Consider the following 16,510-nt stretch of genomic DNA (forward strand, 5'->3'; position numbering starts at 1 on the left):
TTATTTCTGGTGGGTCTGTGAGGACTTTTCCAGGAGTGATTAACATTTGATTCAGTAGACTGAGTTAAAAAAAAAAAAAAAATTGCCCTCACCCACGTGGGAAGGTATCGTCCAGTCTTGAGGGTCTGGATAGAAAAAAGGCATGAGAAAGTCAAATATGCTCTCTCTTTTGGTGCTAGGACATCTATCTTCTCCTTCCCTCACATGCCAGTACTCCAAGTTCTCAGGCCTTTGAACTTGGACTAAATTATACCATTCCTGTCTCTCCAGCTTGCAGATGGCAGATGTTGGGACTTCTCAGCCCCACTAATCAAGAACCTAATTCCCATAATAAATCCCCTCTTGTGTACCTACTTATATAGTGTGTATCCTACTGGGTCTGTTTGTGTGGAGGCCCATGGTTAAAACGGATGCCTCTGAGACTGCAGTAAGCAAGCGTAAGCAGGCAACGTAATCAAAGTGCGTGCCCAAGGGTCTCACAGTCAAGCAGAGCAGACACTGAAATGCTATAAGAGCAGAGCAAGCATGTAACAGGTACGTGACTGGGAGACACCTAATCACGCTGCAATGGGAAGGGTGCTTCTCTGAGCTGAGCCCCAGGACAGGAGTATCAGTAGAAGATGGGGCAGGTGGGGAGTGGGGGCGTTTCAGACTAAGGAGCCAACATCATAAAAAGCCCAGAGCTAAGCTACGTGGCGGTCCATTCAGGAACAGAGACGGAAGCCTAGCAGGCGAGGAGTGAGTGACGAGATAGGAGGCAAGGATTATCCAAAGTACTTTGCATTTTATCCTGGAGAGATGTTTCATGGAAGAAACTAATAAATTAGAATTGTGTTTTAGGTAGATGAGTCTATTGTATGGAGGATGAATTCTATAGGACACGATGGAGGTAAGGAAACTGGTTAGAGGTTAACAGTTTTACTGAGAGATGTTTTAGGTCTGAATTAGTGCAATGGTGAGAAGGTAAGAGAGCTAGGAAAAGAGTTGAGAACTATTTAAAAGGCAAAATAAGTAGGACTGTGTAGTGACTGATTAGGCGTGAGACGGGGGGAAAATAGGAGAGCAGAGGATAGTGAATCTGTCCGCTGGCTGTGTCTCTGCAGGCTGCGCTGCCAACCACTGACGTGAAGAACAGGAGAGAATTCAGCTTTGATTCCTACTCTACTCTCCTTTTCACTTCATAACTTTTATACTCTCTGAATTAATCCTTACAGTCTGGGTTGGTAGAAACTTAAAAGGTTTGACAAACGTCTGACAGCCGTTTCTTGTTTTACTGAAAGTTATAATTGCTTTCCAATTCTTAGTTCACTGAGGCACTGAATAGGGGTCAATCATAAATTGTAGCATCCTAGATCTTTCAGCATAATTTCTTTTTTGAAGCATGGAGTTTATCACACATAGCAGCAAGAGGCTCTAGGAAACATCCCATTAGTGGCAATTAAGTCAGCCAAAGGACAGTCTTTATTTTTTCCCTGCATTTGTGCCTCCCTAGTTTCATGTTAATCGTATGACATGAGATTAAGGCTCAGCCTTCAAGAAGCAGTCACTGGCTGATCAATCCTAATGAGAAATGTTATGCTCCTTCATTAGAGAGTTGGCATGAATACTTACGGGAAGCAGCAGACAAAATAACAATTCTACAGAATATCATTAGTGGAATGCACATCCTTTTGATAATTCATTTTAATATTCCTATTGTCTATCAACAGTAAATTTAAAGAGATAGCAAAATAATTCACGATACCATATTTTATAGTTAAAAAATGAAATGAGGGATCGGGGTGGGGAGGAGGAGGTGGAGGAGGGTGGAGGAATGGGGGTCACAGTGTATGGCACATCTCTTGAGGATGGGACACAATTACAAGAGGAACTTTACCTAACCAACACAATTAGTGTAACCTAATTCTTCACACCCTCAATGAATCGCAAACAAGAAATATACATATAGGAGTAACTTCATGTTAAGGGAAGAAAAATGGGCAAGCACTTACAGGAGAATACCTTGGATTTCACAGAAATCCCATTCATCTGGTAACAGAGCATCACCTGATTTGGCAACGCTTGGCACCTGCCTTTTCTTTTAACATAGCTGTGGTGGAAAGAGCAGAAAGCAATTGTTTCTTGAGTTTCAAAGAATGACTGGTCCTTGCCAGAGCCCAGTAGTGGGGTGTGAACTGAGATGTAAACGTATAGTTTCCTGTTTCCGAGTGGCCCAGCATTCAGGTCTCAAGGGAAATGAGAGAAGTAAATGTCTTTTAGTTTCTATTGCAAAGGAGAAACAAAAATGGGAGTGGAGTTTCTTAATGGTTCAAACTCAGGAAGATAAAAGGTGATTGCCTGGGAGATGGTTGGGGTATAGAAATCCACTTTCAGTTCAGTTTCCTGTGACTGATGGGACACAGCGATGGGAACATGATCACTCTGGTGCTAGTCACAAATGTTCTTTGGAAATGAAATTGTGACAGTAAGGAGAGCTGCTTTATCTGTGAAGCTCCGAGGGGAGTGGGGAGATTAACAAGGCCATCTAGTTTGCCCTGTTCAAGCAATGAGCATCACTGAAGGGAAGAATCCTAAGAAATCTTAGAGGTCGAGGACAAATTCAGAAATAGGAAAAATTCAAAGTTTAAACTATATTCTATATGGCTTTATCATGTTTCTTCGGGGGTGGTGCTTTCACATATGGAATGATTTTAAAAGCCATCAACACGATCACGTTAGAAAACAACTTATGAATTTTGTAGGGTTTTTTATTATTAATATAACAAACGCAATTATTTTTCTTTCTTTATTTTTTAAGTATTTTGAAGCTGTATCCACCATGCTTTTCCTAAAGTCTACCTTCAACTAAAGGGGGAGAAAAAACACTGTCTTTTTAAATTAACCATGAATTAGCTCTAAAATAAAAACAAGTAACATAGTATAAGTTGACTATCATCTGATTCCAAGAAGAACCCCAGGGCCCACCTTGGTAAGCATCTAATAAGGTCCTAATGGGTTTAGAATAAGATAGTAAAATAACATAAAAACAAACGTGGGACCATTCTCAAACACCAAAGGGAGGCACAGATTTTAGCAGTTTCAGTGACACACAGTTTAAAGACTTGGCTGGGAGCCTCTCTGCATCTCCTTTGTGCTGGTTAGACTTTATATTTTATAGTGATGTCACAACCTATAAAATTGTTCCAAATACCACAATATATATCCCTTTCCTTAAATGATGGGGGCCATTATGTAATAGGAAACAGTTCAAAGAATAATCTATTTCTATGAAGACAGAGGCAGCAATCCTAACTCTTGTCAAATTCAGACATTAACATTCAAAAATAACAAGGTAATGAATCAAAATCGAGGCAACTTTTCTTTTGAAAGGTGATTTTTGTTTGTGTATTTTAGGTTCACAAAGAGAATTCTTGAGAAGATATATAAATGTTACACTTATAGGGGAAATAGAAACTCGGGCAAATACTAAGTATAAATGTAACAAACTGATGGTTTAAATTTATAGGTAATTAAATTTTGATTAGTCTAAAAGAAAATGATTTAGTATGAAGTTCAGGTTAATTTGATTGTCTGGCTAACCTGGAGCTTAGCAAAAATACTTTTCTGCTATAATTACTCCAATCAGCAATTTTTTTTATTTGTCATGTAATGAATATTAGTTATTCTTTAATAGGTCAAATATCTATAGTGCCTTTGAATCTGACAATTAGCTATTCTGATTATTAGTTTCAATAATAAGCCAAAATTAACATGCAAGTGAAAAGAAATTAAGATATGCTATTTTTCTTGTCTAAATATTTATAGAGCCCAGAAGAAATATATATACATATATATTTTGTTTTCTTTTCTTTCTTTTTTTTTTTAGACAGAGTCTTACTCTGTTGCCCCTGGTAGAGTGCCATGGCATCACAGACGATAGCAACCTCAAACTCTTGAGCTTAAGCGATTCTCTTGCCTCAGCCTCCCAAGGAGTTGGGTCTATAGGTGCCTGCCATAATGCCTGGGTATTTTTTGTTGTAGTTGCCATTGTTTAGCTGGCCCAGGCTGGGTTCAAACCCGCCAGCCTTGGTGTATGTGGCTGACGCCATAACCACTGCACTAAAGGCGCTGAGCCCAAGAAATATATTTTTAATCCAAATTTTCTAACATCTCCAAATTTTATTACAAGTTGACTTTTTTCCAAGTAAAATAAAATATTTTAATAATCAATATTTTTATTTGAGTCAAAATTCTTTTTTTTTTTTTTTTTAATTTTCTTTCCTTTTTTTCCTTTAAGACACAGTCTTGCTCATTTGCCTGGGCTAGAGTATGGTAATGTCATCATAGCTCTGCAACCTCAAACTCCTGAACTCAAATAATCCCCCTGTCCCAGCCTGCCACATTGCTAGGACTATAGGCATGTGCCACCATGTGGGCTATTTATTTATTTGTTTGTTTTTTATTTATTTATTTATCTTTAGGTAAAGGTAGGGTCTTGCTCTTGCTCTTAGTCAGGCTAGTCTGGAACTCCTGGGTTCAAGCAGTCCTCGTGCCTCAGGCTCCCCAAAGTGCCTGGATTATAGGTGCCATCCTCAATAGTCTCTGATTCAAAATTCTGATTTGACTTTAACATTCTTCTGCTCAGTAAGGAGTAACCCAAGCAATGCTACATCAGGTGTAGTATGGGGTTTTGGTGATGCAATGTCTGTTGTCAGCAGGGTACGACCTCATATTGTAACTTCCCAGTGGTCATGAGCTTTTGAGGATATTTGCTCAAAGATAATCTTACTAGTAACTCTACGAATTATAAGAAAACACTACTAATTTATAGAGAAATAAACTGAGGTGCTGAGAATCTTCAAAAAAAAAGAAAAAGAAAAATAGTCATTCTTAGGGGTAATGGAATTCAAAATCGTGGTTATATCCCCCCTGTCTAAATACTTTCCCATAATGATAATATTCCATTACACATTTCAACATATGTTAGCACTAGCATATCCAATGAAAATTTTTAAAAATGAAAATGAAATGCGTTACATTTGAGAAAAGTTTTTAATAATGTGCTGTATGATAAATTGTCACAACTACATTAGTACTTTAGCTTTTTCATTTGCAATATAAGAGTTACTTAGAATTATCTAAAACTGACCTTTTTCCTTACTAAGTAATCAAGATTGAAATTAAGTAAAAAAGCTATCAAAAGTAATAATACTCATATGAGTATATAGCTTATTTACAAAACATTTACTCTGCAACAGACAATATAAATATTTTCAACTGTATATATAGTTAAAAAGTATAGATATGAATATATACATATAGGTATATACACACACACTTTAATCCTGATAAAATGCTGTGAGTTTGGTATTACTCCACTTATTTTATATATTGGTTAGCTGAGCCTCAGGAAGTTCAAATAAACTCTTTGAGGCCATATAGTGGCAAACAACACAAGGAAGATTCAATTAAATTCCATCTAACTCTAATGTCCACGCTCTCAACTACACCATTCTCTTATTTAACATGCTTCTTCCAGCTCTAGTAAGTGTCAAACTATAGGGAAACTTTTTAAAGCTTTTTATTCTTTTTGCTAGTTCTTTATCAAGTAACTCCTCATTCTTTACATTCATGAGCTTCCTTGTTTATAAGGAAAAATTAAAAAAAAAAATTCTATGTTCCAACTCAGATCTCCTAAATTAATTCTTTGGACATTATGCCTGATAATCATGATTTATGAGCAACGTCAGGTCAGTTGAAGAAACTCTGTTTATGTTTAAGAAACTGTATTTATGTTCATTCATTCTTTAGGAGGTTTCTGTTTCTAGTCCTTATCTTAAACATTGTTATTGTTATTACATTTTAAGCCTCTTTAATTTTGTAAAGGGAAAAAATGGAACCCTAATAAACAGATGTATATGTAAAAATTAAAAAAATAATAATAAAACTCTGTTTAGCCCCAGGCTTTCCTCTGTTCCTTTTTGTTCTTTTTAAATACATTTTATTGTATTTATAATATTTAAAGTATACAATGTGATGTTATGAGACACAGATAGGTAGTAAAGTAGTTACTACTTGGTTCACTTTCCAAAACAGACCCTCAAGTATTATCATTCATAAACGGCAATCTCTTCCAATTCTATCTACTAGAGCTTATGTTTTGCCTTAGGATGTACCTGCGCTGTTTCTATCACTGAAACAGAAGTTTAGAATGCATATTCATATTTCAAATTTAGTAAGTATGCATTAGGCAGAGTGCCTCCAGATGTCCAGGACCGTGCTAAAGATTGTGAAAAATACACAAGTCAAAAAGTCAAGAAATGCCCCAGAGTCAAGAAAGGAATGTTTACAGGTTTACATATGTGTATATGTATCTATATAATATATAAATATAAATAATATATCAGTTAGAGTCTACAAAGGAGCATAATTTGGGATTTCAGGAAGAAAATGAAAAAAAATGATTCTCCAATCATCATTCTTTGTATGATGCTGGAATTAATTACATCTGTAATAGGCAAGAACATTGTATGTCCACTCTTATCTAAGGTAAGTTTTTCCTCATAAACTTTACCTGCTGTAATATGGTTTGGTTGCCCTAAAATTAGTTCTCCAAATTAAATACCTGTTCATTGTATGAGGGGGGAGGGAGTGGAAGATTATTTTTAACCTCATACTGAGTCCAACAGTGTGTTTTAAAAATACACTATTGTAAAACACAAAAGAAAAAAAGTGACAATACTGAATTTCTTATTGCAATCGTTTCTTATAGCATGTATTCATTTCTGATGAGTTTCCTCTGTAGTAACTAGTATTCAATCTCAAAGGAAGAAAAAAGACATAACTTCTCAAGTTTCCTTTGAATATTTTTTCCTAGTAAGCTTTTGCAGCTGGGGATCATGTTACTTTCTTTAACATGTTGTATTTATTATTCTAGCATGTTAAAAATGTTTTAACAGTGATGTTAATAAGCTTATTTTGTTTTAATATTGAACAAAACAGTATACTCTCAACTATATACACATCTTTCATAAGTTTATAGAAATCTCAATGCAGTTAAAATGAGAACTTCTCAATTAATCAAGTAGTTTCTGGATTTGATCATTTGTACCCAATTTCCATCAAAATCCAGGCTTAGAGAAAAAGAATTCCATATGGAAAACTTAAGGCTGAATGAGCTTTGGAATTGAGTTTAAAATTGCAGGAAGACTCCCACTGTTTCACTTGACCAGTCTCAAAAAAAAAAAAGAAGAAAGAAAGAATAAGAAAAAAAATTAGAGGGAGAAATTCTATTTTGATTCCAATGTCTATGTATACACAGCAGAATGACTATTATTTCTAAAACAGCATCAGGCAGCTAGGTGAAAAACTTTTAAAACATAAAGTGAAATACATTTCACTAACTAATGTGATAGGCAATCACCCTCTCTGTCATGATTACCTGGAGATAGACACACCTTTGCACATCTTGTTTTCATCCTGGCTACTTTCACTCCCTCTGGAGGGCTTTTGAACTTGGATTTGACACCTCTTAAATTGATGCTTTCTCTAAATGTGAAGAAGTTTTCTTTTCATATGATTTTAGCCTTACTTGGAGTTCAAGTCTAACTCAGATTAAAGAGAAGTAGTCCTGGCTTTAGAAATTCAATGTTTGTTCTTGAACTTTTTTTTTCTTTATTTTTATGAGGTTGAGCTAAAAACCCCCTATTGGGACATAATGGCTTTAGAGACAGGAAGGAAATATTCTTTATTCTTTTTTTTAGCGTACAAGTCCACAAGGCTCTTTTGTTGAAAACACACAGTAGAAGAACTCCCTCAAAAGCCACTTTTCTCCCCCTCTTAATAGCCTTAGAAGAGGCAGTGTTCAGAAAAGATGACAGCATCAAGAAACAAGCTAAGTGATTTATGGCTAAACCCCCTATTTACTATTTATACTTGTCAAAATAGGCATTTTTTTCCCTATTAATAAAATATTTTGAGGTCATTGCCTGTGAAATTCCACAATAAACAATTTTTCCTCCCAAAAGAAAAAAAAAATAAGAGAAAGTTCTTAGATGAGACATGACATAGTTAGAAATGCTTAACACGACATCATGAAGAAAGAAAATATAGGATTACAAGAATGAAAAACATTTGGATTGTGAATACAAAGAAGGCCACAGAACCTTTTTTGCATATCAGTTTAAGACTAACTTTCAAAAAACCTTGTAGCCATAGAATATGGTATCTGTGTGAGCTCACATAAGAACCAATAATAAATCTTTATTAAAATTATCCAAGTATAAATGCAATTAATTCATTCAGGAAATATTTATTAAGCGTGAGGTATTGTGTGCATAGAAAAAAACTGCAAAGCCCTTATTCTGGGGATGGATCGATCTTACATTCTAGAGGGGAATAGAATCTTCCTGTTTTGTGTCATTAACGGTACAGACCCTTGAAAGGATATGACCAAAATTAATGAAAGATTTGTTTTCCTTTAAAAATAAGTTTTCAATTTCAATGACATTTAGTTGTCCTTTAGTCAAAAGATGAGAAAGGTTCTATGTTTGAAGACCCAGAGAGTAAAGCACATGGTGTTCTTCTTGACCAAGATAGAATTATCCATAATTTTGAAAATTTAATTCAGTTTTCCTGCAATACTTACAGAGCCCTTATAGGCAAAGCAATATGTTTCTTTAAATATGTTTTAAAATGTTTTTTAAGAGCAATATTTAAAGTCTATACTTAATATAGGCTAATAAATAATATTTTCTTTAAATATCAACATTACATTTCATATAATAAAACAACCACAACAAAGACTTCTCCATTACCTACCTTGAACAGTCAGAGTAGCAGACGCTTCAGCTTTTCCAACCATATTTTCTGCAACACAAGTATATGATCCCATGTCACCAGCCATAACCTTCCGAATTTTTAAAGTATGATCATCTCGGATTTCATATCTAATGACATAACAAAACAAAGCACATTCAAATGACTTCCTCATTGAAAAATATCATCATTATGGACATTTAATATGTTAAATTAATTTAACATTTAATATGTTAAACTTTCTTTTCTTGCCCTACTGTAAACCAACTCCTTTTCTTAACACTGTCTACCTACTTTCCTTTATTAGTTCTCTATATCAAATAAGCCATCCAGTTTGCCAATTTAGTCTCAAAAATTTCTCTCCAATGTACAGTTCTGTCTCCATTTCATCTCCCAGTTCAGACAATTTACCTCTCTTACCTGGACAATGGCAAAAATAGTATCCTTGCCCCTAACCTCTCTCTACCACAATGTAAAGTCCACAGTGCTAACAGATTTATGTTTTCTGAAGAGTGATCCTATTCATGATAACCCCTTTTGGCTCATCAATGCACAGGCAATATGATTTGGAATTTTTTATCACACAAAAGCACAAGTAATTTTGCCCCAGTATTTCTGACCTGATACCCCCTAACTTCTCACCATGTACCTTTATTATGCTAGCCATGATAAACTTTCCACTACTCAAAATATATTCTCTATGGTGTGATGTCCTCTTCCCTGCAATACTCTTGGCTTATCAAATTGATACAGACTTTTCAAGACATTGCTTATGTGTTACGTTCCTTTGAGAACTCTCGCCCAATTTTCTCCCCTTATGCTGGCACAGGTATACCTTTATATGACAAAGGGTCTTGACAATATTATTTTCTATCTCTCCATCTGTCTATCTATGATTCCTTTCTTAAGAGGAAAAAAGAAAAAAAACTATGCCTAAGCCATTGATGTAATCCTGACACCGGGCAGAAGCTCAACACATTTGCTGAAAAGACAAACCACTGACGATACCTGAAGGCCTTACTTTACTACCTCATTCCCCAAAGCTCTGTAATTCCTGGACCTCTGCTCCTAGACAATTTAAGGACTTGACAGATATCAAGAAAGTCTGACCTCTCCTACCCTTCCCTGGTGATACTGTAGCTGAGGAAAAGGAATCCCAAATTTTAATTAGTTCCTAGTATGTCTTTAATGCTATAACTTTCTTCTCTTTCCCACTTACTCCCCCACAAAAAAAAGGGGATACTGACTCTGACCTGGCCAAATGGAGAAGAGAAATCTGCTTAAGAAATATCACATTTTCTAAGAGTTCCTTGTGCAGCCCAGGATCAGAGAAAGCCTGGCAATCTGCGGATTCCCATTGTCTCTAGTACTGTCTGTGGCCCCTGAGGAAGGGTCCAGAGCAGACCATTCTAACGACACGTGTGGCTAGTGCTTCTGATGAGAAGGGTGGACATGAGGACTTGAGGAATCATGGCGTGACACGGTGATGCATACCTGGATTTGGGCAGCTCTCCGTCATCTTTCCTCCATCGTACTGTAGGCACAGGGTCCCCTCGGGCCTCGCATTTAAACTCCGCACTGTCATCCACAGTTACTGCCAAGTTACTAGGTCTCTTCACAAATGATGGTCTCTCTAAAAGTAGAAAGAGCCATCTCATGATAAAATAAAAGATGAATGAACTGAAAAACACTTTAGATGTTCAGGAAGAGAGATCTATAATTTAAGATTATTCCACGTAGTTCCCTACCACTAGCAGCTTCTCCCTAGATTTCCTACTTTCTCCAAATCCTTTCCCCACATCTTTGACTAGTTTTTTTTTAATCACATTCCTTTTCTTCCATTTGTACCCTCCAAAATAATGGTTTACCAATATTTTTTTTTCATCCTTGTATAATGCTCATTTGAACCCGGTATAAAGGTCATTTCTTTCTCCCTTGCATAAAGATACAAAACAATAATGAGATATATTTTACATTAAGTAGACCACTTACCTAAAACAGTTAGTTCTGCTACTTCACTCTCACGTTCCCCAACCATGTTGGTACCAACACAAACATATTTGCCAGCATCACTTTTACGGGTGTAAGTAATCATGAGCTTTCCTCCTCGTATCTTAAAAAAAGAGATCCATATGAACACTATTAAAATTGCTTTGGTTGTATATATCTGACAGAGGTCTCCATAAGGGAAGACTACTTTCTAAGTATATAAACCAAAGCGTAAGTATAGGAAAAAGCTGATGTGTAGTACTCACTATATTTTTAGTAATTTTAAACAGGATTAACTCCAAAGGTATATTGTAACAGTTATTACACTTTGTATAAGTAGAAATTTGTGTTTCCAAATAAGCCAAATTCTTTGATATTATTCAGCTAAACTGCATGAATTATTTATTTATTTATTTTCATTTTTCTTTTTTTTTATTGTTAAATCATAGCTGTCTACATTAATGCAATCATGGGGCACCATACACTGGTTCCATAGACTGTTTGACACATTTTCATCACACTGGTTAATACAGCCTTCCTGGCATTTTCTTATTTATTGTGTTAAGACATTTATATTCTATATTTACTAAGTTTCACATGTACCCTTGTATGACCTGCGGTGCATGAATTATTTAGTTAACAAATAGAGAAAAGAAACAGAAATCTCAGTACCATACAAATATAATTAATATATCATTACATAGCAGGTATAAGTGATTTCAAGAAAACATATTTTAGCATTATAAGATATGACAATAAAAATTTCTCTCTCATTACTCAATTTTAGAGTTGCACAACAGCAATATATCTTAATTGCCAAAACATAGCAGAACTTGCCATTTTCTAAAAAATATACATGTTGTGCCCTCCTAAGCAGTTTATTGGAGAATTAGGAGGCAGAGACTGAACAGATCCTGATAAATCATTTGGAAAGTCAAATTCAAGTACACAGCTAAATATTTAATTAATTGAATAAAATTAATTACAAGTGTAAACAGACATATAGTACAAGAAGTAGACTAAAATTAAATATGAATTAAGATGGGATGTGGAAATTGAACTATCTTTACTTAATTTAATACCTTGTTGGTTGACAGTGGAGTTCTTCAATTACCCAGGAATATCTATAGTGCCGCGAAGACAGACAGGGTTTGTGAGGGAAAACTTCCAGCATGTTGATTCATGGAGGTTTTGACCTCTCAGTCATTTTATACAGTGTACCAATTAAACAAAAGAAGAAGAAAGGAAGGAAGAAAAGGAGGAAAGAAACATGCAAACCAAATTATACACTATGGAGTTCACTGAAACTGCTATTTTATAAAGTTGGGAGTCACACTGTTTCAGAATGCCAAAATTGCTTTACTTCAATCCAAATACACAAACTAGATAATCCAGCCAAGTCTTCTTATTTATTTATTTATTTATTTTATTTTTTAATTTCTGAGACAGGGTTTTGCTCTCTTGCTGAGGCTGGAGTCAGTGATGTGGTCACAGCTCACAGCAGCCTCGAGCTCCTATGCTTAAGCAATTCTTCTGCCTCAGCTTCCCAAGTAGCTGCAACTATAGGCCTTCACCACCACACTGGACTAATTTTTATTTTATTTTATTTTTGTAGAGACAGTGATCTCGCTGTGTTGCCTTGGTTGGTTTCAAACTCCTTCATCCAAGTCTTTATGTATCAAAACAAAACAAATATTAATAGAGTTTTAAATTTTTATGGGTTCAGAACTTAACTTTTTTCAGTAGTTTTAGAAACAAATGACCATGCTGCTATAGGTACCACTACAACTACTCTCTGGAGTTTTTTTTTTTTTTTTTGATATGAATTGTAAAAATGATAATAAATGTACTGCCCACAACCTTGATAATCATAATTAGTCTTCAATAAACTTGAGTTTAATAAATTTGACATCCAGAACTATTTGAGTATCATCGAATCAAAATCCTCATAGGAACCATTATATCCTTTCATCATATACTTATTTTTAAATACTCAAATAAACATTTCTGAAAATCTCGAGGAAACAAAATCATACAGCAGAAGGGAAGGTGAAAAACTCAGTTTCTGAAATGGAAGTTAAGTGATCTGAGATGTGGTCCTAGATATCCCTTTTTCAGCTCTACAACTATGAACATTACACTCAGCCTCAGCCTAGGCCACAGAATCTAACCTTGAATGACTTTGCATATTTAGGAGACAAGTTCATTTCTTGTACAGGAATGTACAGCAATAGATAAAAGTTATAACAAAATAAGAGGAAACAAACAAGTGCTTTAAATGTTCTTATTGTTCTAAGTGAGTAAGCCAATCTACAATAAAATGTAAGGGTTTTAAAAATAATTTTAAAACATATTCAAATATGTAGAAAACGAAGAGTCAAAGGATGATGACAGATAAATCATTTCCAAAAGCATAAATTCATTTGTTAAGCTTTAGTGTAATACAGTGCTAATTTACTTTTACATATCTTAACACTGGGGAATGTAAAGTTTTAAATCAACTTGCTTATACACACGTGCACACCAATTAACATTATATATTACAGCTCATTGCTATTATATTTTGAAAATAAAACATACAAATGGAGAAGGAAAAAGGATTTAGTTAACAAGAATTATGAGGGGACTGCAGGAGATGCTCAGATATTGAAATATTCCAATTTTGAGATAAACAGGAGGAAATAATAACTGAGGTTAACCAAAATTAAAAGAGAGCTTTAAAGTCTTGACGAGTTTTCAGTACATACCCCGTTACATAGCTGCAATTATGTGTTGAACTTGGCTCAATTTTGGAAAAAATGTTTAAACTTAAGCTACCAGGAGCCTTATACTTTTCGGAACACAAATCTATGTTTTTGATATTGAACATAAATAGAAAAAAATGTTTGTTTTATAAAAATTTATTTTAGAGCCACCTTTTAAAACTAAATCACATGTAGTGTGTAAACTTTTTTTTTTTCATTTTTGACCTTTTTATTCCCCCAGACCATTCCCTCTGTTACATTACTATCCAGAGAAACTTGTTTTTAGTTGTTGCTGTTTTTGAGACAGAGCCTCAAGCTGTCACACTGGGTAGAGTGCCATGGCATCACACCTCCAACTCCTGCTGTGTAATTATAACAATTTTCTCTAGCCTTTGTAAGTAAGCAAACACTAATAATTCATACCACTTTGACAAATTTTTCAACAAGGAATGCATTGTCATGACTCAAGTATATTGAGAAGCTTTTTCATTAGTACATACTATAACTAAATTCATAATTTATGAAAGCTGTTCATGCATGTATAATTTCTATATCAATGCATAAAATTAAAACTAATCAAGGCCTGAAAAGTATTAAACTTACAAAATATATTTTAATAAGGAAAATGCATTTTTTCATGTAAGAGAAGCAAAGGTATTAATCACCAATGACTATAAAGGGGGCAACTAAATTGCACCTTTGTTTTTCTACTTATTCTTTTTATATATATATATTTTTTGACACAGTCTCACTTTGTTATTTGGTAGAGTGCTGTCACATCATAGCTCACAGCAACCTCAAATTCTTAGGCTTAAGCCATCCTCTTTCCTCAGCCTCCAGAGGAGCGGGGACTAGAGGTACTTCCACAATGCCTGGCTATTTTTATGGACAGGGTCTTGCTTTGCTCAGGCTGGTCGTGAACTCCTAAGCTCAAGCAATCCACCCACCTCAGCCTCCCACACTGCTAGGATTATCAAAGTATTCTTTATGAACATTATCTTGGTCAGAACCAAATTCTGTTAATTTTGTTAATTTTTTGTTAACCCAAAAAATGGTGTGGGGAGAACTAAATAACCACATGTTATTTTGTTAATTTTTTGTTAATTTTTTTTTTTTTTAATTTCAGGTTAATGTGAGGGTACAAACAACAAAGTCACAATACTTGAATGTGTTAGGGAGAGTCCCTCTTATAGTTTGTGTCATGCACTCAAAAGGTGTGCCATACACCCCTACATTTTGCCTATTAAGTAGGAGTACCCAAACCCCTCTGCGTCCTCTCTCCCCACTCCCTCGTTCCCCCTCCCTCCAACATGAATTGTAATGAGTTTTCCTCCTCTGTAGGAGTTAATTAGATCATCTACTGGCTTCATATTAGTACTGAGTATATTGGTTATTTGCTTTTCCATGCTTGTGGTACTTTGTTAAGAAAAATGTATTTCAACTCCATTCAGGTTAACACAAAAGATGTAAAGTCAACATCTTTTTAGGGCTGAATAGTATTCCATGGTGTGTACACACACACACACAGTTTGTTAATCCATTCCTGAGTTGATGCACATTTAGGTTGTTTTCACATCATGGCAATTATAAATTGAGCTGCAATAAACAATCCAGTGCATACGTTTTTATGATAAAATAGTATTTTTCTAAAAAAAAAAAAATTGTATTCTTCTTCTAGATAGATGCCTAGTAGTGTCAAATGGAAGGTCTAATTTGAGTTCTTTGAGGATTTTCCATCCTTTCCAAAGAGGCTCTATTACTTTCCAGTCCTACCAATAGGGTAAAAGTGTTCCTTTCTCTTCACATCTGCACCAGCATCTGAAACTTGGGATTTTGCAATGGGAGCTAATCTTACTGGAGTAGGTGGTATGTCAGGGTGGTTTTGATTTGCATTTGTCTGATGATTAGGTATGATGATCATTTTTTCATTTGTTTTTTAGCCATTTGTCTTCCTCAGAGAAGTCTCTGTCCGTGTCTCCTGCTCAGTGGTAGATGGGATTGTTAGCTCTCTTTTTATTGATTATTTTGAGTTCTCTAGAGATCCTAGCTACCCTGTTTCCCCAAAAATAAGACAGTGTCTTATTTTAAGGTGTGCTCCCAAAGATGCGCTAGGTCTTATTTTCAGGGGACATCTTATCTTTCCTGTAAGTAGGTCTTATTTTCGGAGGATGTCTTATTTTCAGGGAAAGGGGGTATTAAGCCTTTGTCAGATTCATAACATGCAAATATCTTTTCATTCTGAAAGTTGTCTATTTCCTTTGATTGTTGTGTCCTTAGCTGTGCCAAAGTTTTTCAGTTTAATTAAGTCCCATTTGTTAATTTTCGTTGTTGTTGCAATTGCCATGGAAGTCTTCATAAATTCTTTCCCTAGGATGACATCCTCAACAGTTTACCCACATTTTCTTCTAGGATTTTTGTCATTCATGTTTTATATAAATCTTTTATCCACCCTGAATCAATTTTTGTAAGTGGTGAAAGATGTGGGTCCAGTATTAGTCTCTTACATGTGGTTATTCAGTTCTCCCCACACCATTTATTGAATAAGGATTATTTCTCCCAGTGTGTGTTTTTGTTGGGTTTATCAAAGATCAGATGACTATAAGAGACTGGTTTTATCTCTTGGTTTTCTATTTAGTTCCAAATATCGTCATCTCTATTTTTGTGTCAATACCATGCTCTTTTTATCACTGTACACTTATAATATAGCCTAAAGCCTGATGCCTCCAGTTTCAATCTTATCACTAGGAATTGCCTTGTCTCTCATGTTTTTTTTTTTTTTTTCTGGTTCCATATAAAACGAAGAACCATATTTTCGTAGTTCTTTGAAATATGACGTTGGCATCATAATTGGGAATTGCATTGAATCCACAGATTGTTTGGGGTAGTACAGATATTTTAACAATGTTGATTTTTTTCCCAGCCAGAAGCTCTTTCATTTGTTAATTAATGTCTTTGGCTATTTCCTTTTTTTAGGGCTTCAT

General features: G+C 35.0%; 1 protein-coding gene across 8 annotated transcripts in view; it reads right to left on the bottom strand.

Annotated features, from left to right (window-relative positions):
- ROBO1 (roundabout guidance receptor 1) overlaps positions 1–16,510 on the bottom strand; it is a 1,140,930-nt gene that overhangs the window by 109,135 nt on the left and 1,015,285 nt on the right. For all 8 annotated transcript variants that reach the window (XM_053565205.1, XM_053565202.1, XM_053565204.1 and 5 more), the window contains 3 exons: positions 10,789–10,909; positions 10,291–10,429; positions 8,800–8,927 (listed from right to left, as the gene is read on the bottom strand). In XM_053565205.1, coding sequence (XP_053421180.1) covers positions 8,800–8,927; positions 10,291–10,429; positions 10,789–10,909 — 388 coding nt within the window. The remainder of the gene's footprint in view (positions 1–8,799; positions 8,928–10,290; positions 10,430–10,788; positions 10,910–16,510) is intronic.

Source organism: Nycticebus coucang, chromosome 16 (assembly GCF_027406575.1).
Source record: "Nycticebus coucang isolate mNycCou1 chromosome 16, mNycCou1.pri, whole genome shotgun sequence".
NCBI classification, from domain to species: Eukaryota; Metazoa; Chordata; class Mammalia; order Primates; family Lorisidae; genus Nycticebus; species Nycticebus coucang.